Source organism: Haemaphysalis longicornis, unplaced genomic scaffold, assembly GCF_048455015.1.
Source record: "Haemaphysalis longicornis isolate Haplotype H1 unplaced genomic scaffold, Haemaphysalis longicornis Haplotype H1 scaffold_8, whole genome shotgun sequence".
Classification (NCBI taxonomy): domain Eukaryota; kingdom Metazoa; phylum Arthropoda; class Arachnida; order Ixodida; family Ixodidae; genus Haemaphysalis; species Haemaphysalis longicornis.
Genome location: NW_027526445.1, coordinates 84219150 through 84243783, shown reverse-complemented (window position 1 = coordinate 84243783; position 24634 = coordinate 84219150). Strand labels below are relative to the sequence as shown.

General features: G+C 41.6%; 1 protein-coding gene across 1 annotated transcript in view; it reads right to left on the bottom strand.

Annotated features, from left to right (window-relative positions):
• Window positions 1-17803, bottom strand: part of LOC144149118 (uncharacterized) — a 45440-nt gene extending 27637 nt beyond the window's left edge. Inside the window, exons 1-4 of the mRNA XM_077680656.1 lie at window positions 17655-17803; window positions 8663-8887; window positions 5469-5672; window positions 522-725 (exon numbers count right to left, since the gene is read on the bottom strand). Coding sequence (XP_077536782.1) covers window positions 522-725; window positions 5469-5672; window positions 8663-8887; window positions 17655-17688 — 667 coding nt within the window. The 5' untranslated portion in view covers window positions 17689-17803. The remainder of the gene's footprint in view (window positions 1-521; window positions 726-5468; window positions 5673-8662; window positions 8888-17654) is intronic.
• Window positions 17804-24634: the final 6831 nt, after the last annotated feature.

The window sequence follows — 24634 nt, the reverse complement described above, 5'->3', positions numbered from 1 at the left end:
TTGACGGAAACAATTTCGCATTCACAGAATCATTAGAAAGTATAATGAACCCGATATATTACTCTGTGCTCCTTGGTTAGCTCTTGTTGCAGCCTCGGATGAATTAAAAATAGCAGCTTTGGTATATAAAACTAAGGATACCTCGCCAGCTTGAGCTATGTAGAAGATGCAGACGAAACACTGCCTCCTTGTGTATGGATTCTCGAAGAAATATTAAGGAATTTACTAGAATAACAGATATTTTCAGTCAGGGCCACGCCAACATTGCCTGGTTGCAACAATTATAATTTTTAAGGCAGCGTTTTTTTTTTCACTATGATGAGTACTGATTTTTCGCTAAAACGGGGTACGGCACAATTAGATGCGAAAACAGCAATTTATTTTCTAGGAAGACACATCCACGGACGTTTATCCCGAAACTCTATCTCCAAGAAAGCACACTCCATCCATCTTTATCATCTATATTCTAGATAAGCCTAAATATATGTAATAATGCTCATCTGGGGTAAGAGAAAACTTACCGGTTGTAGTTTCTGTCGCGATAGTTGATTCTGTACCACTGATTGACGTACTTTCTGGGACCCCATCTCCCTCGCTGCCACTTTGCTGACTGCTATTAGTGCTGGGAACTTCCGAAGTGGTCGTAGATTCTGCGGTAGTTGTTGGGAGGTTTTCTGTCGTGCCATCATTTTCCTCCTTTTTAATGGTTGTCTCTTCGCTAATGCCTGAAAATGGAACTGCTCATTAATACTACTACTGCCACTCCCAGGATATTTTCAGCATGTACGTGCTGCACATTATTAATACTAAGGAAGCGATTGAAAAGATACAGTGGAATCTCGATGATACGATTCGGCGCAGTATGTTTTTCGGCTTAAAACGCCTTTATTTTCATTCGTGGCTGACGTCACTTAAAATAATGCGTTTTCGTGTGGTTAATACCATCAAATGTTTGCCGCAAAATGGATAATACCACCGTAAAGTAGATCCTGACCGATAATTCAAGAAATATGTATGCGTTTACTGTTTGGACAAATCGGTGGGACAAATAGTTCAAATAAATTATCAGCTAATGTTGAGCTTCAATGGAATGTCTCAGAGAACAGAGTTTGGAAAGCACGAATGTTTCATACCGTAATCGTGTGTCACACTGTGACCTATGTGGCTGCACACCTGCAGCGCCATTTGTAACCGAAGATGACGCATCCCTTTTGTACCCTTTAAGGTGGGTGCTTCTGCAGGAAAACCTCCTACAGATTGGGGTGCTAAGTAAGCACCCTAATTTATCGTAGGCCGAAAAGGGTGTTATAAGGCACCCGTCGTCTGGGGTGCACCACAAAGGGTGCTCCTGCGGTGACAGAATCCAAGCACCCTAAAGGGTGTAAAATATTCGGTTATGAGGGTGCTCCTGCGGCGACAAGCTGAACGCACCCTTTTGGGAGGAAAAATGTTTAGTGTGTACCGTAGCTCTTGTTGTCTAAACATAACAAGCACTCACACAAATTTATTTCATACCCAATTTATCCTTTTCAGCTTCCTATTTTCTACCTCTTGGACCCCTCTGGGCAACTGAGAGTTTTGGTTAACAAGACCCATTTTAACGCGAAAGCAACATGGTAATCCTGGGGTAAGTTGCGGAAACACACTGCACTCTAGTCCACTAATAACAATATCGTAGTGCCAAGGAAATCCCGTCGTTTTAACTGATAATTCTTATAATCTTGTTGCGAAAAAAAGGTGGAACAGAGCTCAAAACAATTTATTCGCATGCCAGCAAGGTGGTACGAGTAGTAATTTTAGTAAAAGAAGCCGCATGTGAAGCTAGCGCAAATCTTTTCCAAGATCATCTACAGGAGATTCACCTATGTGTGATAGATGTGCTTGGCGGAAACAAAGTGCCCGAGGGACTGTGTCACGCATTGGGCCTCTTACGAAGACAGTAACTGAGTAGGCTGCGGAACCGCGTCATTAGAGTCATCAACCCTGCATTTTTCGTGCACAATACCACCGGACTAAATGGTTATATCCGATATCGTGGCACTGGAGCATTGTAATAAGCGGGGTTTTTTTTACCATAGGAAGAATACAAAAGTTGACCGTGCCATAGCAGCTCATCGTTATACCCGCTACATTGGTATAAACGGTGCCGTTACAACTGAACTGGATTGTATTTACAAAGTTTTGGCGCGCGCAAAAAGGCGTCTTCTTGATACTGGTGTATCACGGTTTCCCCTCGCGCAAAAGCCCCTCTGCAAGAGCCCCGCGAGGCTAGCCGCGTGGCTCTAATACCCCAGGAAATATAACACCTCGAATTATTCTCTGCCGGCCAGGGGCCACTGTTGCATTTCTCGAAACCATTCCCCCGCGGCGATACAGCGGAAGGGTATTTGTCGCTGCCTAAACAGCTTAGAAAAAGTACCATTATTTGATACGACAATCCAGAGAGAACTGTAAATGAAACAAAATGGACGAACACAGAACTCAGGGGAGATGAGTGATATCTTCGAATTTGCTTTATTCATGCAGCTAAGAAAACGTCGCTTCTCCCACCAGCTTCCCCCCTAAACTACGGCGGGGATGTATGCCCTCTAATCATAACAGCGCAATTTTCTATGCCGGGTTTAAATCGAGCGGCTGAAGCCCACTGCTTTGGAACGGGTAACCCCGTAATAAACTTCGTCACGCCAGCGTCAGTGGCGTAGCCGAGACTCAATGTCCCAGTGGCACATAAAACCTGTGTTCTTTGAGGTCTATAAGAGCACCATCGCGGTTCCGCCAGTGCCTGTTGAGCCAGCGCAACATTCAGCAGCATTGAAGTACTTTGCCATGTAGGTCAGTTAGACCAAGAAGGACAGGATGCGCTCTGTATATATGGCTAAAGCAATCCCTTCATGTAAGGCCAACAATAATAATTATATCGACATTTGCAAGAAACGAACTCATACACGAAGAAAACATTCACTGTCAGACGAACCATGAACATTGACTAATGTGACATTCGTTTTCTCGTCTTTGCGACATCTTTCTTGAGTCGCCAATAAAAATTTCAAACCAAAATTTACTGGTGTATTTGGTGGCTCCTTTGCAGATGCCGACAAAAGACAATAGCCTAGTGAGACCCCTGCAATGTAAATGGCTCTTTTCTGTCTCCCTCCCCACTTGTCAAGCTGTTCCCGTCTTTTTAAATCCTCACAAAATAAACATGGAAGAGGTTTTCTATATGCAAATCAATTTCCGTAGAAACCACGCTCGCTCATCTATTGAAACTTTTTGTTACTTTTAAACCTGTCCCACTTCCACCACGTGGAGGCTGGCGCAGCTGTAGGTGTAACTTGGGTTGAAAGTATGATTTATGCCTTCATTTCTTTTTAGTTGTTGCAAATAACCAACACATTATTTTCTAATAAAAAAAGACCGCGAGTGACTGTGTGCATATGTTTTGTCTCAAATATTCCAAATCCTTCCTTCTGCTTCAGCAACCCCCTTAAACAAGTATCAAGTCTGTTTTCAGATGTATGGCATCGGACAGATTTTGCTATAAAAAACTCTGGTTCATGGGTACTTTTTTGTTTGTCGCGGTTTCCGAATTTAGGCACAGAATGACCGACCAACCAACCGACCGACAGACAGACAGACAGACAGACAGACAGACGACAATTTTCTACTTTAAGTAGCCCAAAACATACTACCTTCTTCTAAAAAGGAAAACAACGTAATCTGTAGACTTAAATGACGGGCCTGGATGTTACCGAGCGAGTAGTTGGACATGGGGCAATAGGAACGCTCTAACTGTTTTAGTCGCTAATGTATATTTGTGCGGCTCTTTAAATGTGCGGCTTCCGGCGCGAGTTAATGGAGACGGAGCTATGTAAATATATCCTTTTTTTTACCGCTCCTAAATTAAGACCTATTCACGACCAATAAAATCCCATTGGCGGTGAAGCTATCCATGTTAAACGAAATCACGAAATATAATAATACCCACACCCACGAATCATATACATAATCATATAATAGTTCTTGTGTATTCTACTAGCCGTTCTTAGTCCTGACGTAATGGTTTGCGGTTTTACATCGCCAACGATGCCCTAGGAACGTACCGAGTGTACTTAAAACAAATGCTGACACGAAATGTTTTTGTTACCTTTTCTCTCAGCTAAAGGTGCCTGGTAGACGAAAATTATAGAAAGCACATTATATTGTCTAATGCAGAGTACATATTTAATGGCGCTCCTTTTATTCCTGAAGTTTTGGTTTCGGTGGAGCGAACACCGAGCCAGACACCACGACAGGAAGCGGCATTTGACGTCGAAGTTCTCGTCGCACCACAGCCTACGCCGTTCTGGACGCTCGCGCGCGTGCCAGACTCTCCCGACCAGCCGTAGTCGCACAGGCCATCCGTCCCAAAAACTGTGACGCGATGCGCATGACATAAAAGCGCGCATTCAACAGCAATGTCTCCTCCTCGATACCTCACGGCAGCGCATACGTCAGCCGTTTATGTCGAAGCGTAGACAACGTCATGAGCTTGCTCTATACCGCGGATGAGCTTTCTTGTGCACGCAAGGCTTAACATTGGTTTAAAACACGTTCTACTAAGCGCTTATGGTTTAGACTTTCTAGGGGGCATCTCCAATAAAAAAGAATATTTTGACTTTGTTATCAGAGCTTTAAAATTTTGTGTAAGTATACCTTAAAACGTGCGGTAGCGCGTTTAAATTTTACGTTAACAACATTGTTCCGAAATAGAACAAATAACCAGAAAAAACCCAAGTTGGTAAAGGAGGTCTTTACATACGCACAAAAAGACATTCGTGCGAATATGCATTGTACAACGCCGTGTTGCTATGCTGTGCCCGTACCCTTAGTGCCAACGAAACGGGAAAGGAATGATAATAATAAAAGGAGACCCAAAACGGAAAATTTTTATAATGCGATGACGTGATCCGAACATTGGCATAAACGACTGCGTTCACCAAAAGATTACAATCCTTAAATATATTAGGCCCTAATGGCTTGGCTAGTGTTGCAGCCATTAGACATTAAGAAGTCATGGCTTCGAAAAAAAAACATAGATTAACTATCCTCCCTTCTAGCAAAATGCATAAAACACTGCCTCTTTCTGTGTATATATTGGAAGGCATACTCAAGATTTGCCAGAATAGTGAATATTCTTGTGTCGAACCACCGAAATTCTCACTGGCGAGCGTGACTGCAATTTTAGGCCAACAGCTTTTGCACAACTGCCTTGTTTAACACGTTTTCGTCCACAAACGCGCTAATGCCTACGCAGAAGTGAAAACAATATTTCAGTACTAGGCTTAACACTGCAACAAGGTGATCTTCAAACCAATGTATAGTGCAAGTACACACCCTAAATTGTACCATCACGGCTCTAGTCTATATTTATTACTTCTGTTCTGAGTAAGAATTGCACGTCTCCGCATCTGCACTTATGAAAAACTTACCCGCCGTAGTTTCTGCAACAACTGTCGATTCTGTACCATTTGTTGAAACACTGTTGACCGCTCCATCACCTTCGCTGGCATTTTCCGGATTGCTATCTTTGCTGGTTTCGTCTGAAGAGGTTGTCGGTTCCAACGTACTTGTTGATATGTTCTCTGAACTGTTACTCTTTTCATCATCGGAAGTACTAGAATTTTTGATGGTATCTGAAAATTTAAACTCCGCATCTATATGTCGTACTGAATTTGCAGTTTACTTTTGCCACCCCTTCTTATTATTTTTGTCACATGTGAACCCAAAACAACACGAACATTCCCCTCTTGGGATTCATATCCGTTAAAGGCACTGTTATAGTTTGAAATAATAACATGCTTTCCGTGTTACCCACGCTAATGTTAAATGTTATATCAACATAACAAGTCATAGTTAAGGTTGAATATGACCAATGTATCATAAAAACAATCGCACTGTTGGCTGGTTGTGCCTAGTGCGAAACTTACTTTTTGGGATTATATCGTTTGCATAGATGCTCCAACAGCGGCGACAACATCACTCTTATTTTCCTCTTAGAGTTCACAACAACTTACAAAAGAGACAAAAGCTTTGTCAGTGGGGGCACAGGCGTGGGCCACATAATTTTTTTCTGTTAAAATGTAGGACCGTTCTGGCGTCATGGGTATGCAAGTGCTCGTTTTAGGTTTGTAATTTTTGTTATGAAAGAAATACAGGTACTCATTGCGCTTCGTGCAGGGTTAACCCAATTTGTGCAGTGGAGTGGTTCCCTATTTGCATAAAAATAACACTGTTACGTGCGTCTGTATACAATGTCCACAGCTTAAATCAGTTTAGAACACCAAGTCTTTTCAATGTAGTTTGATACCTGCAACGTGAAATTCAATGTGCGGGTGTCTACAGCTAAACATGATCACATTCGTCATGTGCACTCTCTATAATTCATCTGCAGTCATTACAGCAGTAGAAAGACCGACTCCGACCTTTTACGCTGCCGGATAAACATTTTCATGCTTTTGAGATGACAAAAAAATTGGCTTATCATTTAATGGTCAATACATATTTTTGGCATCTAACTCTACACCAACGTTCGAAAAAAAATAGTATTTCACCTAATTTCCATTATTCAATTTTCCCCTTCAATTTTTCATTTATAAAAGCTATCATGGACATAAAAAGAACATTTTAATTGAATTATGAAACTGTATTATTCATTAACGTTTACTTTTTCTCTCGAATAAAGCCCACAATGTGCTACTGAAACGTAGAAAAACGTATCAACGCGGAAAAAAATTTAAACTGCATTTTTCTCTATAGCAAAATCGGTGGTTTTTGAAGCAGCAATTAGACTTGCCCGGGACAAAAACTAGAACGTTCATGTTGAAATAGGGGCACAAAACGTGCCTTTACAGGCAGTGTGATGGGGATGAGTGACAGGGCTTGTGCGATTGTGATTCAAATTTTATTTTAGTAACCGGAAACGTTAGCTTGCCGCGCTCAAAAGTGCCCTCCGCAAGTATGGGTATGTTAGATGACATGTCGCTTCTTGATTTTCGCAAACCTTAAATTGTGACTTCCATTTTTTTAGTGTTTTGAAAAGTAAAAGAAACGATTATCGTTCTATAGTTTGTAAAAACAGAAAAAAGATTACTTTTACAGAAACCTGGATCATGGCTTTGTTGTACTTTGAGCTGAGTACATTAGGCAGCTGCATCGCGCCGACTGTTAGACATAGCGCTACAGCAACGTTTTCGTCAACATAAACTGTGTAACTATTTTTCCGCATTTTATATTACCACACAGAATAAACAATAGTAACTTAGTAATCTCGAACATGTTTGCCATCTGTAGTAAAAATTTCCAACACTGTTTTCAGTAAAAAAAATGCTTAAGGTTCCCGCCCTCTAACCACAACGCTTTTGACACGACAACCAATTTTGCATTTTATTTAGGCATGAGCACTCGAACCACCCTTGTAAATCTAATAAGCCCCTCTTGTCAAATTTAGTATATCAGTGCTGCAACCGGCAGACATATACCGACCGGTTGAGGTACCAAAAGCATGCGGGCACAGCTTCCCTCATGATTACAAAACCAATCGACCATACTCAAAAGCTTGAAAAGTCTATTATAAACCTGTAGTAGCATTGTGATACCCGTTAATTGCTGTTAAGCAGGCATCATCTCCAACAAGACCTGAAATTTGCTCCCACTGTATCGTTGGAACGCTTATGGCGATTAGCAGATAGCAGTGTGATGACAACGCTTACGCTGTGGTATGTATATTTCTTTCTGGAGGCAATCAATATTATTTGTAATTTGTACCATCGAAGGCGTTAAAAGACTGAATTTGTGAAAAATGTAAAAAGTCGTGAACGTTTGTTTAATTTATTAAGAGTAGCTGTGTTTATCATTGTGCTAAATTATAATTACGCAGTTTTAGCAAGTTTCTTTCCTATCAGTATAGCTGGCCGATCGCACCAGTTGTTGGAGGTGAGATATCTCGACATTCTGCCCAACTGATCTCCCATATAGCTTCCTCTTAAAACCAATGTGAACTGAATAACTTAGACGATAATATGCTTAACAGAAAAATGAAACAACACGCGGCAGTGGCTCAGTGACTAAGGTGTTGTGCTGCTCAACCCAGAAACTCGGGTTTGTTTCCCGGCCGCTGTGGCCGCTTTTCTGATGGAGGTGAAAAGAAAAAAAACACGCCCTTGCGCAGGACATTTCGACGAACGTTGAAGGCCCCAGGTGGTCACAATTATTCCGGAGACCGCCATCACGCGCGCGTCATCGCATGTGGTGCGTCGGCGAGTTAAACCCGATCATTTATCAATTGAAAACAGGGTAGAATTTTCTGCTAAAGTTTTGTCGCTACAGTGGAGCTTCACTTGTATCGTTATTCTGATTATTCCTTTAAAAAAACAACACGACGCTTACGAGTGATGATCTGGGATTAATATTGTACTGGCAATCCCTTGCGCAGAACATGAAAAAATCGCCTCAATATCTGAACGTATATTTTGCAATTTCATCTATAAACATTAAGAAGTTTTACAGTACAAAAAATAAATATGTAAGTAAGTTGACAATAACGCATGCCAACGCAGTCTGAAAAACGTAAGCACCTACGCCGTTGCTTGGAGGTTTATCTCTTCATATTCTACTGAAACCTCACCTGTTTCATTGACTCCAACGGGTGGTGAACTGTCAGCGTTCGTGGTTAACGTGGTGTCATTGTGATTAACGGGAGGGCATTCGGTTTCATTAATTATAGTGGAATTATGATGATTTTCTCCATGAGCAGGACTTGAAACATTGCTTGAGGCGTTGTTTATATGGTTCGAAATTTCAAGCACGCTTGCAATCGCGCCTTCATAGCTGAAGCATACTTTTGTACTACCTGAAAACAAATGAACATATAAGTTTTAATAGCTGCATAAAGACTCATAAGGCTATGGTTGGCGGCGCGATAAATGACCTTGAAATATTAGCAAGCAATTACTTCCTTCGTAAAAAAAAATTGTGAATTACCAGTGGAACAGCTTAGCTCAGGTTCTATGAGAATCAAATTACATTTTGTAAGAAATCATATACCTATTAATTCATTGAGGCCGTCCTGTGACATATTTATTTCATTTCATTGATTACTTCCCTCTCTTAGGTTCGAAGGCGTTAAATAAGGTGGGGGTGAGTACAAGGTATAATTCACAGCTCACAAAACAAAAACACAAATACAAGAAAATAAAATCAATAGAAAAACACCGTACAGAGAAATTTTACAACCACACTGAAGGTAAGAAACAGGGCTCTAAAAAGGAACTTAAAACGGCATAAATATACTGCATTCAGTGAGATTGCGACCTGCGATACTTCAGTTTTGGTTTAATTGGAAAGTTTGGCGGTTGGCCCCGCGAATATGTTGCGGCGAAGGTAGTGGTATGGGGTTATTCCGTTGTGAAAGATGTGTTCATTGCTAAAGTGCTGCCTTTGATTAGTGGTATAAAGCGAATGTGGTTTATGCTGAATGACATTCGGTGTGATGGTTGCAAAAGGACGTGCCGTGATGGTGAGCGATAAAAAAAGCGTGGGTGACACACAGGCGAGAAGCCATAAGACGAGATTCAGGTGACGGAATGTTCCGTGATTTTTTTGGTGTGGTGACGATGACATTGTTAGAGTTCTGGTAGCTAATAAAACGTTTGGCCAGGTTTTGTAATCTTTCTATATCATTAGTAAAATATGTTTCCCAGGAGGGTCAATTGAACAAGTACACTAAAGTTTCAGCCAGGCGAGAGACTGCAAAGACAGCCATCTAAGGTCTTGGCATGCTAATTTTAGGTTACGGCGCAAGTATCCTAGTGGGCGTCAGCCTTCCGAGCAGATAGTTTGTATTAGAGGTGCCTATGATAGCGACGATGACTTATGGTTTCTGGTTTATATACATGATTGTGTAGGGATATAGAGAACTCACTCAATGTTTAGGCGCAATGTGATGGTCTGTGTTTTCTGGCGCACGACATCCCTTTATACTTTTTCTGGCTTAACAGAATTCTTGGTGTGTCACACCAGGTTGCAATCAATTGTAGGTCTTGTTCAAGAGCAGTGCGGTAGTCTGGATGAAGTGTTGAGGAGTATAAAACATATCATTGGCAAAATGACGTACTTTGGTTGATATCCTAGTAGGCAAATGATTTATGTAAATCGGAAACAGGAGCGCCCATAGGCAGGCAGCCGGCGGGATTCCATACGTTACATCAGAAATAGGTGATTTGTATTTTTTAGCGCTTGTGCACTGATTATAGTTTTAAAACATTTTCAAGTCAAAAAATGTAATTGAGACGGATTCCAAGGTTATAGAATTTTAATAATACTGGGTATGAGGGACATTGTCTAATGCGCTTAAAATCCAAAAATATCGCATCTCCTTGAATGTTGTCGTAAATGATACGTAGTATATTGCGTGTGAATTCGGACAGTGGAGTTTGGCACGACAATAGGTTTAGGAAGCCATGTTGGTGATAGAAAATATTGATTGAGTCCAGCTGGGTCATTAGGCCTCACGGTATGATATGTTTGGGCCGTGTGGTTGGGATCGGGCTTAAAAAAATAGGGCCCTAGTTTGCTGGGAACATGCGACAAAAAAAAAGCTAATTTCGTTGATAAAGGACAATTCTAGCTGAAAGCAATCACTTCTTTGTTTTTGTCTCCCATTTAACCTCATTAGGGGTCAAAACTGCCGTGTCCGCCTTCAGACAGGAAGTGGCAAGGGGACGGGGGGGGGGGGGGGGGGGGGGGGGGGGCTAGTGACGACGTACTGTGGAATGCATAGTACTGTCCCGTGGGCCGCAGGTTGCGGAACCTCGCTCTATAAAGAATCCGCATTGTATGTATCTTGTATTCAAGACGTGGTAGGCTGACTGGCCGTAATTTTGGAGCTCTTCGATATACACCGTAGCTAGGTTTGGAGTTCTCGAGTTCACTTGCGAGGCACTTTTCGCGCGCTGGGATAATTCGAGAATAAAGCCGCGTCCTTTTGTACACCCATATTTCTATTAGGCTGATGTAATTGTGAGTTCATGCTAATTATGCCATTTTACCATTCAGAGTTATCTCGACATCCTCTCTATAGAAATTCGGAATTTGTTTTTTTAATAATGTCTTTATTATTCGGTGCCCGTGCCTCCAAAGTGCACGAGTAGTGAAACCTACTATCACGTGGTAGAGCGGTGACGAAGAAATTAGTAGAAAGGTGCTACGAAAGGTGAAAGGTGACCGATAATTGTTTCTGTTGAGCGTAATGACGACCATCCTTAAGAAAATTACATGCATGCAATCACGCACTTTTGTTTTCTCACTATACATCATCAAAATGGTGCTAATTATTGATGACCAGTTTTCACGAAATGCATATCAAAGTGAAGAGTATTACCCAGATTTTAGGCACATGCCTATTTTTTTATCTTGCGCTCCTATCGCAGCATTTCTATATATGTGCAAGGGTTAGATACATGAATCCCACACTCAGACATCCCACATTCATGCGGGCGAGTTTACGTAAGCCTGACTGGTAGACGCCTGAATGATCGCCCTCAGAGATCATGCTTACACTATGCGCAGAGGAACAGGCTGCAATCTTGCAATACACTGCAAGAAATACGAGAAAAGCGATTGCCACCCAAAGTTGAAAAAAACGGGTGTTTTGAAACGCTATCGAGATGCTCGGTCCCGGCGAATATTGGAGGCCTCACTGATTGGCCTTGGGGAGGAGCAGTGTGCGATCACGCCATCTATTTCATTTTTTGGAAAAAGAGGTAGCATATCTAGCCAGTTTAACCTCACTTGCACCAGATAGCAAGCTTGACACTTCAAATGTGATTGTTTTATCCTTGATGTAAGCTTTCATTGCATACTTGGAGTGATATCCTATCCTTGAACTGGCGCAAGCTTGCAGCCACTGGTTTTTCGTGTATTTAATGTCGTGCAATAAATCGTACTTCAGTTGTTCGTCAGCGCTCTAGTTTGTCGCTTCTTCCGTCGTCGTCACTGCGCTGTTTTTAGTGTGAATAATGTGTACCCAACTAGCCCACCATGAAGCCTTAGTACCGCTCGTGTTACCGTGTGATTGTGTTACCGCTCGTGTTACCGCTCGTGTTACCGCTTGTGTTACCGCTCAGCTATCTTTGACAGTTAGTAACTCTATGGGGCCCAACCTAGTCCTCTTGTTTATCTTACTCCCAGTAAACAACCGCTAGCAGCAGTGGAACGGGACAGTAATTCTCAGTAAAACGAGGCATAAGTTTTAATCCGGCAATCTGGAGGTAACGGTACCTTTCTGTTGCTTACAGAGTTTTTGCACACTATTAGATTATTTTTCGTGGGATCTCCATACATATTTCGTAGAACATATGCTATCTCATCCTCGTTTTTAGAACCACACTCAAATACAACTCTATTGACAACGCAAGGGCATGGAATACGCCTTCGTTAGAAGATCATTCCTATATTGAAGAAATAACGATGAATCTTCACTTCGCACCGGGAATTCCTTACACTTTAAAATTCACACTGCTGAGGGGCTCTAAAGCACAGTATTCCATCCAAATCTTTTTCGGCTAGTAAACACCTTTTTGAAAAAAAAATGCAATTGAATGTGTCAGTGTATTTGGCAGACATAAAACTTCTTTCCTGGCCAATTCGGGTAATATAATTGTATATAAGAAAATTCCTAGACCGTTACCTAACACTCATCATGCAGGTGTATGTCAATGTCTTGATAAATCAGCATCTTCCCTGCGTTTATTACTTAGATATGTTTTTGTTGTTTCGTAATAAACTACACCAGGTGGACATAAAGTGGGGCTTTGTTTTATCCGTATTTCTATTTCTGAACTATTCTTTTTATGTCTGTTTCACTGTGACGCTCGAGTAACCAACAGGGGGTATTCTACATGAATGTGAGCAGTCCCGCTTTAAGAATTGCGCCAGTGCACCGGCATTAGTTTAGCACGTTTATTACACAATTTGGCGAATATGGTCGCCGGTGGCGCCACTGTACCAACATTAACAATAAAATTTTTCGTTTAATTGCTGTAGGTCTGCAGGTGGCGCACCCTTCCTGGTAAAAACTCATCTTGCCTATATTTACGATGTTGGAAGCCTAAAACCGTGTTTTTTATGCCCACATTTATGCCTGAAGGGCGATTTGTAATTTCCCGAAAATCAGGTCTCAAGTGATGAGACGTGATTGCTTGACATGCTCAATTGCGTTCGTTGTGGTGGGAACGTTGGCGATGAGATCGCCCTCTTAGCACGTACACGAGAACATTTGTTTTGCAACGACCCGATTTAGGCCCCCTTATCAGACGCGCACAATTTCAGGACTATTTCATACAATCACAGAGACATACAGCTCTTACGGTAGCGGACATATGCGTTTGCTGTAGCAATAGGCGTTCTTTTGTTGTGTTGACTCAAACACACTCCAATTGGTAGACGGTTCCCCTGCTACTAGAGCCGTTATATGCTTCTGCTTTGGGGATGTGGGTGGCTTTTTTCGTTGGCTCTTGGGCTTTTGCTTTTTTTGGTATTTCTCCGAAACTATGGGTGACATGCACTTGCTTTGGCGACAAGCTTGCTCATTGCGCGCGAGATTTTCAGTGCTGCTTATATATGCGAGCGCGGGCGCCAGAAAAATTAGCATTGTGGTCATTGTGTGGAAAGAGCTGAAAGCAGCAAGTTCAATTATAAGACAGCCGTATCCTTTATAGAGGTGCCAAAATTGGTATGCATGTCGTGCCATCAGGAGTGAGTCTGGTTACACAGCCGCATGTCAGTAATGGTGTGGGAAAAAGATACTACGTATGTTCTTCCCACGTTGAACTCATTTCGGTGTTAATGAGTAACTCGTGTTTTAAAACCAGTATTATGCTTTAAAAAACTTCGTACACTCTTTAACATGTTTAAATTATTACATATTTAGTACTTTCACAACGCAATAAGGTTAGTAAGGGTTTCGTTTGACCGAATCAATAAAGGCCTGTGCGGCCATGTCCGCCTGTTTGTTATAAACAAGCATGTACAGCATGAATACTTGGTGTATTTGTCAAAATGCTCCGTTTATGATGATTTCAAAGTTTTTACCGGGAGTAAAATAAGGTTTTTGGGTGTTCTTATTTGAAAAAATGTTTCACTCAGGGGAATTTATTAGACCCGTGTACAAATAGGCCTAAGGAGAATAATTGCTCGCAAAAATTTCCACAGTCTGAGTGGTAAAAAAATTCACGACTTTTAATCCCACATTGGTGTAGCGTTTCTTCATACTTAATGCAACAATTCATTCAGTAAAATTTCCAACCTTGCATGCTTGATAGCTTTGCACTAAAACTATTTCTACAGTTAGCAAATTCGGAAATTAACTGGTTGGTAGCTAGTTGTAGTCTCAAGGAGCATTTAAAACAACTGTACCGATCACATTTTCTTTAGCAGCAGTGACTTCTTAACCCAAGGGAACGCAGAAATTAGAGTTGCATACAATTTTGCATGGGTCGTCATCAGCATTATCGCTCCGAGGTTGTTTCCGTGCCCACAATACCATCCAGTGAAAAAAAAAAGTATTTAATCTATGGGAGGCGTTGTGAGCCTGCCAAATGCCTTGACTAGTTGCCAGCCGACATGGTGTAGCCACGAAGCACTTTCCTGTTATTCCCCTTCAGTTATTAGGCAAGAGTAAGCAAGCCTAGTACTGTTTTGTAAAACATGCTCTACACTAAAAAAATACTTATGTGTTTTTGGTGACATCTCAGGTGACCCTCAGGGTAAAGCCTAATTTCGCTGGTGCTTGTGAATCCATTTAATAACAGTGTAGTTGTACGTGAGGAACTGAACAAACTGAAGAGAATAAGCCTGGTGTTCGGCAGCATCCAAACGGCTGTGCTTTTTCGATGACCGATACAACACTTAAAACACTCTTAATTTTTCAGTAGGTGGCGTTCCTAGATTATCAAAAAGGTAATTCGCGTTTGTGTAAGATATATCCTCACGACATTTATATTAGAAAAGCTCCTGGAATCTGTTCCAAGTGCATTTGGGACTGTATATGACAGCTCCAAAGTGGGGCCACGTTTTGCGGCAAGTAAATTTTTACTATCGTCCGTAGTCCCAACAAAATGAGGGGACAAATATAATTAATTTTTCAAGACCAATGTTTAAGATGAGCTAAAATAAAATAATTTTGCCACCTGCAGTACGCGCCAAATTGTTTCTATGGCAGAAGACTGATGAATACTTCATAACAATATTTTTTTTAAATCTGAGCAGAAATTTGTACGTGACAACAGGGCCTGAAGGCTCATTGGAGCTACATTAAAGGCTGATCTTTGACAATCTTTGCGTTCAGTCAAAAGTTTATCTAGAAACAGGTAATATCTCCTGGAGAGTTTTTTCTCCAGTTACAATATGGAATGACGCCGCTTTATAACTTTACCTTTATATCTTTACCTTAAATCTTTACTTCTAAAGATATTAAGGGCCCTTCATTTAGTTACATCAACATAACAGAAAGGAAGTTCATATCAGCCGCTAACAATTTCAATTCAGGGAAGGCTAAGGGCATTGATGGCATACATATTTCGGTCGTCAGAACATGTAAAAATTATAGCACAAAATTTACATAACATTTCATTAAACATTATATGCGGCTATATACATTGACATTCCAGAAATAAATAAAAATAATACGAATTTCTAAACTACAAATTCAAAGGAACTCAGCAATTAAACACCTATGTAAAATTATGGTCCATTAACACGTTGATAGACACGTTATTAGCGATGCGAGTAAAGGAGTACAGAGAACAGTATTCTGTCGCCAGGCCCACAGTGGTTTTAAAAAAATCAAGCCAAGTCTATCAGCAGTACTTCCCGCGACGGATATAATAACCCAGGCCATCAACAAGTAGCGCTTTGCAACAGCTGTGTTTTTAATTATCAAAAAGGCGTTCGATACAGTTCATCTTTATATTTGGCTGCAAAAGCTTGCACTTTACGAATTCAGAGTCCAATGACCGCAGTTTTCTATAGTTATCCTAATAGGCGGTACCAAACGGTAGTTATTGAGGAGAATGATTCTACTTTGAGACCAGTCTGTGCGCGTTTCCAACAGGGCTCCTTTATAGGACCTGTAGTTTTATTATTATATGAGCGGATGACACACCCCTTCTTTTGAGCACCCCACCTTTTCATTCTAGGGCACAGGTTACAAACGATAAACTATTAAAAATGAAAGAATGGTTTACTACAAAAAAGCTTGCGTTGAACACCGAGAAAACCAAATATACCGTCTATAAATCACCTGACAAACCGGAGGATTTTACAATGGCGAAGCTAAAGGTGATTGATAAAGCAAATAAAAAATTGGGTATGATTTTGTATATAGGTGTAATGCTGGATGACGAATTAAACTGGAAGCCCAATTTAGATAGACTGGAGAAGAAACTTTGTGTGTCTGTTTTACCCAGACAAACGAGAGAGCATTTTGAACTTCGTAGCTTCCGCGCTCTCTACTTCTCTGTCTCCCAATCCCACTTACTATTTTTATCCAGTGTGGAGGATCTACCCATCGCACACTTATCAAGCACACAGCATGCCTACGAAAGAAAGCCTTGATAATATGAGACCATGTTCCACCTGATACACCATCTCTTGCAGTGTTTTCCAGAACCGCAATAATGTCTTTGCCTAATCTACGAGACTATCGTATAGCTTTTTTGTATATAAGAACATTTGTATCTACTTTCCTTTATCCGAACGATTTTCCAAACACCCGTTAAAAAAAGCTGCTCTATTTCTGTTGCCAAAATTTCAATTTCTCTCTCTCGTAACACATAGCTACATCACCGTCTCGAATGCGTCGGATTTGAAGTGTTGAGTGATCTTCCGTCATCAGTTAAGGTAGACCATGCTTTTGAAGACTTTTCGCGCACTAAACAATATCCAGCACATAAATGAACAAAAAGTAAGAGCAAGTAAAAATTGTATCTCCTCCGAATGCCTTGTACATTATTTACACTGCTGCTCTCGGTTAACACAAACACATGTTAGCTTGCTACCTCTGACGATGTTCTTCATTCCCAACGTGTGGTATGTTGTGTTAGCGTTATTGCATTGTGAACTTGATACACGGGTTTTATTCCTAGTTTTATTTGTCGATATAGAACCCAGTGTTTGTTTTAGCAATTATTCATTAATGCATCTTTTCTATTACTAACCATGCTTTTTATTGATTATGCAAATATGCATTTCATTTGAAACTTGTAATTCTACGTAGCCTACCGTCGATTAACTTTGTGATATGCGTTCAATGAATACATGACTATCGAAAAGGCTAAATATCCAGACACTCATGCATGTATTAGGTTAAAACGAAAAAAGACATAATTAACATTGATTCATACAATACCTGTCTTGGGGCTATCTTTTACAAAAATTTCAAAGCATGAAGTCTCTCTAATTATTGTAGAGGTTTGGTAAGAGTAAATTAATCCACACGGTAATAAACACCCGTAAGGGTGTTGTGGAGCTTGATTTCCAGACAATATAAAGAAGAAGGAATGCACGGAGCTAAACGTACTTGAAACAGAATGTGTGATCAACAGCACTTCAATACTCACCAAGAATAAAGAAAACAAAAACTATGAAGTTCATCTTGGTGTCGCAGCAAGACGAAGTTTTTCGCCACGACAGGCCCACAGCACGTTGCAGTGACTACTGCCACCAGTAGAGCACTCGTTTTTTAACTGAAAGGTTCAGATCTACGTCACAAGGTCAACGTTTCACTGCTGATAATTTCTATTCGCCGCATTGTCACCACAAGTCATCGTCCAGGCTAGTGAGCGAAGTTTTCAAAACAAAGAGTTAGCAGTTTGAAAAATACCAAATGTCTTACAAAAATCAGCTTGGTTTCACTATTTGGCAACAACTTGAACATTTTCGTGACCGCCGTGGATGCGTATGTCTTTAAAAAGCTTTTTACTCTATTTAAAGGCTGTGTGTTTTCACTGAAGTTAATTTTCTTGCTTGATTTCCAAAAGTGCCCCTTGTAAATAAAAAAGAACAGGGGTGCCAGAAATGCTTTAAACAGGTTTCCTTAACAGCTGGGGAGGACGTCGGACAACCTATACTTGATCGTTTTCTCTCGCAGCCTTCTTCAACATCGGCCCTGCCAAATGACAGAGAACCTACACAAATTATGTGCCATCGTATTTTGTTGTTGTCGCAAACAATGATTTAGTTCGTGCTTGATTATACTGCAAATCAATGTACCCCTGAAAACACTGCTTTTTACAGCAGTAGGTGAATGTACAGGGAAGGGCAATATTATTTGGAAAAAAGGCAATGGTCCCAAATGACCCGTAGAAATGGGCATGTAAAGTGTAAATTCCCCGAAAAGAAAAAAAAGTTTAAAGAGCAACCACTTTTTGTCGATCCCAGCAAAGCGTCCGCTGTTACACCTAAATCTGCCATGATGAGAAATTGCAACTTCGTTCTGTTTCTAAGACCTCTAGCTCGGTAAATCAATAGGCTCCTGTTCCAGCCATGAACTAGGGGCTGTCCGACTAAAAACAGCGCGAAATATAAACAACCTTGAAATATTACGCAAGGGTTACACAATTTGGCTAGAAGTGGAGCATTATGAACTGGCATTAGAAATGTTTCAACAAACCTGTTAACTGCATCATAGAGTGCAACTGATACGACCAAACGAAACCGAACTCCCCACTACAATATCCCAGTCTCTCATTTGGCTCTGGCATAATGTCGCGGCCGCCAATCGCAAAAACAAGAATATGTGGCACCACAAAAAGCTGGCCAGAAAGTTTCGAGGCAGTCTTCACTGATAATAGGTTTTCTATATTATGTCGCTCATTTCTTGAATTCGGAAATAACATGGAATTTTGGTTATCGCCGGAAAAGCCCCGTTTTGATAAACCGATCTCGTACTTTGTCTTCACGTCGCCTTCACATAATGAGCGATATTGTTGTAATGTGAACCTGTTTTTTATTTCTCTGATTGTGCTGAGGTTACCGAAACGCCGTGCAGGGTATCCAAGTTTAAGCAAGGGAAAGGCAGATCATGATGATGATGATTGAACAAGAAATAAGTGGTGCCCGTAGTCGGAATCAACACGGATTCCTCGCCTTATGAAGCCAACATCTTTCCGATTGCGCCAACATCATATTTGAGTCGTTAGCACTACTTTTGTATACAGCTACACGAGAGCTCCGCTTCAACTTTGATAAATGTTATTGGACTTTGGCGTTGCACTTTGCGCGTTTTGATTTTGAACCCCGACGATGGTCTAACCCTGATGATGGGTGGGGGTTGCTTACATTTCTCGTCGAGGATTTGTTTGCTGTCGTCTTAGTTTGGACTTCTGACGTATCGCTAATTTCAACTTCAATGGTCGTTTCCTGAACTTTGACTGTTAGGTGGCCGGAACCTGGACCGTTTCCTGTACTTTGTTAGGTGGCCAGAACCTGGACCGTTGACGGTTAGACTTTGAGTAACGGCTTTGACTTTGGTACTTCGATATTTATTTTTGCCCGCAAAAAAGCTTCGCGTTTCAACCCTCCTCCACATTAGATGGAGGGACATCGGTGTTTTTTGGCTCAAAACCACACCAAAAAGTTGTTATCACACTGTATGATAATATTTCAGTAACACTTATTTGCTAACATCGTCCCCTTTCCAATTGCTGAAATGATTGTTTCACCGGTCATCTTTGCTGCTGTAAAGAGAAAAAGAAAAACTCATCTTGTAACTGCAAACACTTTTCCTATTTATATACGCAGCAGCCAGTTAGGATTCTCTAGAGGTTAGATTCGAATACTTGTGTAGTATTTGGAAAATATATTTAGCGAATAAAAAACCTTTTTCGCACAATTGTTGGGTTGCAGTTATGATCCCTTCGAGACTGGAGTAACATAGACTTTTCGGTGCTCAACGTGTATCAGCAAACTCAAATAATAAGACGGTTTAACGTGTAAAGGGTGATGATATAGAAGTGACTATCTCCTACTCTAAACTTATTTCTAACAATAATACTTAAGAGCTACAGGTGGGTCATTCGCTTAATAATAGTTGAAATAGAAAAAATGGAGAACGGCATTGCCGCAAGACGAAACTATAGTGACAGACAGTGAGTCACTGTCTGCTGAACTTTATATAAAGCGACATTTCAACTCGCACAAACGGGGTCCCCCTTCGAAAAGGTCAGTGTGCTCGAGATATCAAAACTGAGTGCGAAGGATCTTTCGCACAGAGTTCGCGCTCCAACTCGCCATTCTAGCGTATATCTTCCTTGTGGAAAACCATAGTTCCATCAAATATAGTGCCCTAGTTGCGTCTTTGGGAACACAGGAAGAGATAAACCTTAGCCATCTCCTCACTGCTCACGGTGCTCACAAGCTCGCTCTTTAATCACACCCTATTACACGCATGCATAGTTTAATGCACCTGTTCAGGACTACATGCAATACACCCTCTCTGTATACACTGCGGCGCGCTGTGCTGATTGTACCATTGGATCGCCTCATTGTTAACACCATTACCAAAATTATGAAAAAAAAATTGTCGGACGCACTAAAACTACATTATGCATTAGCTTTCCGCGCGCGTTTTTACCAGCGTCTATGGTTTTGAACTAACGAGATAATTTCACCGTTTATATGTAAAACTTCATGGGCAACACTTTCGAAGCTAAGACAATGCTCAATGCATTAATGTAGGCGATCAATGTGGTTAGGCGCTAGCTCTTTAGGTTTTGCTGGTAAGTATTTATCTACCTGCAATTGTTCATTTGTACTTTAGAGAAGTGCAAAAGTCATCTTCGTCTATCGCCATTCGCACCCATAGCAACACTTAGCACCCATAGCAATTGTTTCACCCATGATGACATAACTGCTCAGGCTCCTGCGACTTCACCTTGTGGTCGAGTGAAAGCGGCACAATGATGTGCAATTTCTCCGTCCTTTCGAACAGCGTGCGCGTCTGAGATTGATTCGGTGACAGAGAAGGAATTGAGTTCACTGCAACCTGAGGAGAATATTGGATCATCCCCTTGCCTTCACCCGCACACCACACAATGGTAACTGCAGATGCACATATATCAGCGACACCACTCAATAAGGAAGGGGGGACCCGGAGAAATACTGAGAAAGAGCAACACTGTCGCATTAAAACACAACTGGAGTCAATATGTGCCGCGCCCGCCAACAGCGACGGAGCACAAGAGGAAGAATGCCGTGCTATTTGCGGAAAGCACGTAGGGCTGTATGTAAAGCTGCAATGCAGAACATGAGAAGCACCAAAGATACTGTCGAGCGATATCGAACATCATCGTAGCAAAAGAGCCCACCTGGATTAGAGCAAACTTGGTTAACAGAATCGAAAAATAGCGATCATGACGAAGTAAAATTGGGTATTTTGTGCGACTAGCAAATGAAACCTATGCGTACCCATGACGCAGAGTGATACAGTACAACGTTTGTATGGGTCCGTCAACAGAGATAATATACCGAGTACATTTATGGCGAATGTTGAAGAGCAGAGCTCGTAGAAATTAAACGCATAAGAGGCTGTTATGAAGTTTTTAAATTAGCTTGGTTTTTGCGTAACGTTGAAAAAATGTAGTAATATATTTTCGAAGAACTACGTAAACCATTTTAGCACGACATATTTTACCATTGAGGATGTCAGACCGCACCAACATAAAAATTCGGATAATTAAAAATTCAATGTTGCATAAGAATCACTGACATATTCTTCCCCAATTGTAATAAGATAGTTCCTGGAAGTAACGATATTCTGGTAATGTTGCTGCTAACGGCGTCGTGGTATTTTCGGGCTTGTGAAATTATATCATGAATAATTTTGTAGCTAAGGGTCAACCTATAACTGAAGGTTAATAACCACACAAAATAACAACGTAAATTAGAGGCGCTAGTTTTAGAAACAACACGGGAATACAGTCGCCAGTTCGTCCATATTCTATAAATCAAGTATGACAAACAGATACATAACTCTGGTCTGGGCACCTTCAATAACGCGTTTTGGCAAATGAACGTAACCAATGTTTTTTTATTGGCCAGTGAATATGACTGGCTACATTGTTACTAAATAATATTCTAAGAACCTTCGATTTAAATACTATACTTGGGAACTCGCACAAAGCCAGTTTATGCTAAGATACAGGCGTTATTTAAATGTGTGTTATCGTTTCTCTACATCACTGTATACTGCTAGTTTATTCGCCTTCTGTGAAAGTTCCGTCTAGAGGAAAGAAAATACGACCTGAAGCAGTTCCAACTTGGGAGCAGAAGGGTTGTCTTAGACTCGCTTGTTGCTTTTTCAGCTGGCGTCACTGCTGACATTAAAGAAAAGTATGGCGTTATGATGCTAGAGGCTCTTTTTACATTTGGCCTTTCGTAATATTAAAGAAGTAATATTGGTAAAAATGACTAGGTTACTTGAATAGAACTTTGACCTACAGTGTCCCAAAAGACCGTCTGGAAAGCACAACTCTATCTTGCAATCCTCTAGAAAACATACCGTAAAAACCCGCGTATAATACGGACCCGCGTATAATACGAGGTGTAATTCGGGGACATCAAAATCAGAAAAAAAGTTTTCATCCGCATATAATGCGAGGTAAAGAGCACAGAAAACATTTATTTGCACTGCAGTTTCCGTTCAGTCATTGTCAGTTTTCGGTGGTACTATCTCCCGACGTCCGTTCAGTCATAGTCAGGTTCGCTGCCGCTGTCTCCTGAAGTCGCCTTGTCGGAAATGTCTTCCCCCAGAAAGTGGTCCTCAGTGCCATCAAAGGCGTTCGAGATGCCGCATTTCTTAAAAGAGCGACTGACGAGCTCCTCTGGGATGCTGGCCCACGCATCCGCGATCCAGCCACAAAGCACCGCTGGAGAAACCCGCGTCAGCCATTCGGTAGCTGTCACTTACGGGTCTCCTCACCTCATCCACTCTTGGTAGCAGGACTTGATGTAGTCTTTGAAAGTCTTGTTGATGCAAACGTCTGGCGGTTGCAGCTGGGATGTCATTCCTCCTGGAATGACAATGAGTTCGGTGCGGCGTTCGCGCTACAACTTCTTCACGGAATCGGCCAGGTGGCAGCGTTAGGCGTCCAACACGAGCACTGACGGGAATCCCCAACAGTGCTCCAGGCCGCCGACACCGCACAGACTTTATCCAGTCATGCACCAGTTCCTTTCTCCACCCACGAATGCTGCCTTCGGTGACGCCGAACTGCCGTCCTGCGGCGCAATTCCTGATGGTCTGGGCGCATAAAATACCTTTTCTTTTAATTGCAGCCGAATACTGTTTTGGTGCACCCAACATCGCGATAGACTTGCGGTGAACGTGCCGAGATCCTTCGCGTGGTCAAAACAATCAAAATGGCGCCGGCTGAGAGAAGCAGCAGCCAGCTAACGCCACCGCAAGATGGCGCACCCTCCGCTGAAACCGAAAGTGCAAATTTTAGGCTGAAAGCTTTGGGATCCACATATAATACGAGGCCCAAATTTTAGATAGTAAAATTTGGGAAACAACCTCGTATTATACGCGGGTTTTTACGGTAGTCTACAGCGCCACGCACACGACCATGACTGTTCACGCTGTTTTCTAGCAATCAAATACATTGAGTCTACTAAAGGTGGAATTATAAGTGGGAATTCACAGAACCAGGTGATACACGCTTCCCCCATCCGCACCCCCCCTTGCAGTAGCATTTTAGTATTCACTTTTTGCATTTGGCAAAAAATTACGCGTATATTGCACCACCACAATTTCCTTTTCAAAGGGTAAACACGATCCCCCCCAACAAAGGGTTACACATTGCCGTAATCTTGTATTCAGATACAATATAAAAGGCTACCCTAATTTGAATGTCTTCCTATAACACTATGATGGCCTGGCACCGACAAGCTGTGTCAGGTAAGACATTTTACCACGCCATCATTGCAGGTAGCACAGAAAGTGTTTTCGCTGGCTGATAATCTTATGGTTGTTTTGCTAGTCCACTGCTATTGGGAAAATACTATCTGGTGTTCAAGGCCAGGTGAATGCCTGGAACCCGGACACGGTCATCTGTGCACGTTTCGGGGAGCAATAATCTGAAGCTTGTACACTTTTCATGGCTGACCAAGCTCATGCCAACAATTTCGGCGAAAGTGACTTCAACTGGAATTCTCCGAACCCCACCGCCAAGAACGAACGCTTGCTCCAGTAATACAGGCACACTCACCAAATACAAGCGCTGTTAGTACTTTTTTTCACGGCATTTATTCGTGTTCGCAGGCTGGACACATGCTACTGCTTGCTAGTCTCACCGAAACGGGCGTTGTTTTCACCGTACCAGGCTTACGAAATGAAAGGTAAGTATGAAGTCACCCACCACTTGCTTTTTATTACCAGTTGGCGTAGAAAACTTGGTAGGGATAAGTATGGCCTCACGTCAGCTGATTTCTTAAGCATCTGCTAAATCACAGCTAAGCACACGATGGTTGCCGCATAGCAGAATCGCTAGGCAGAATATCTATTCAAAGCAATGCATTAGTCTTCCTACAGAACATTAAT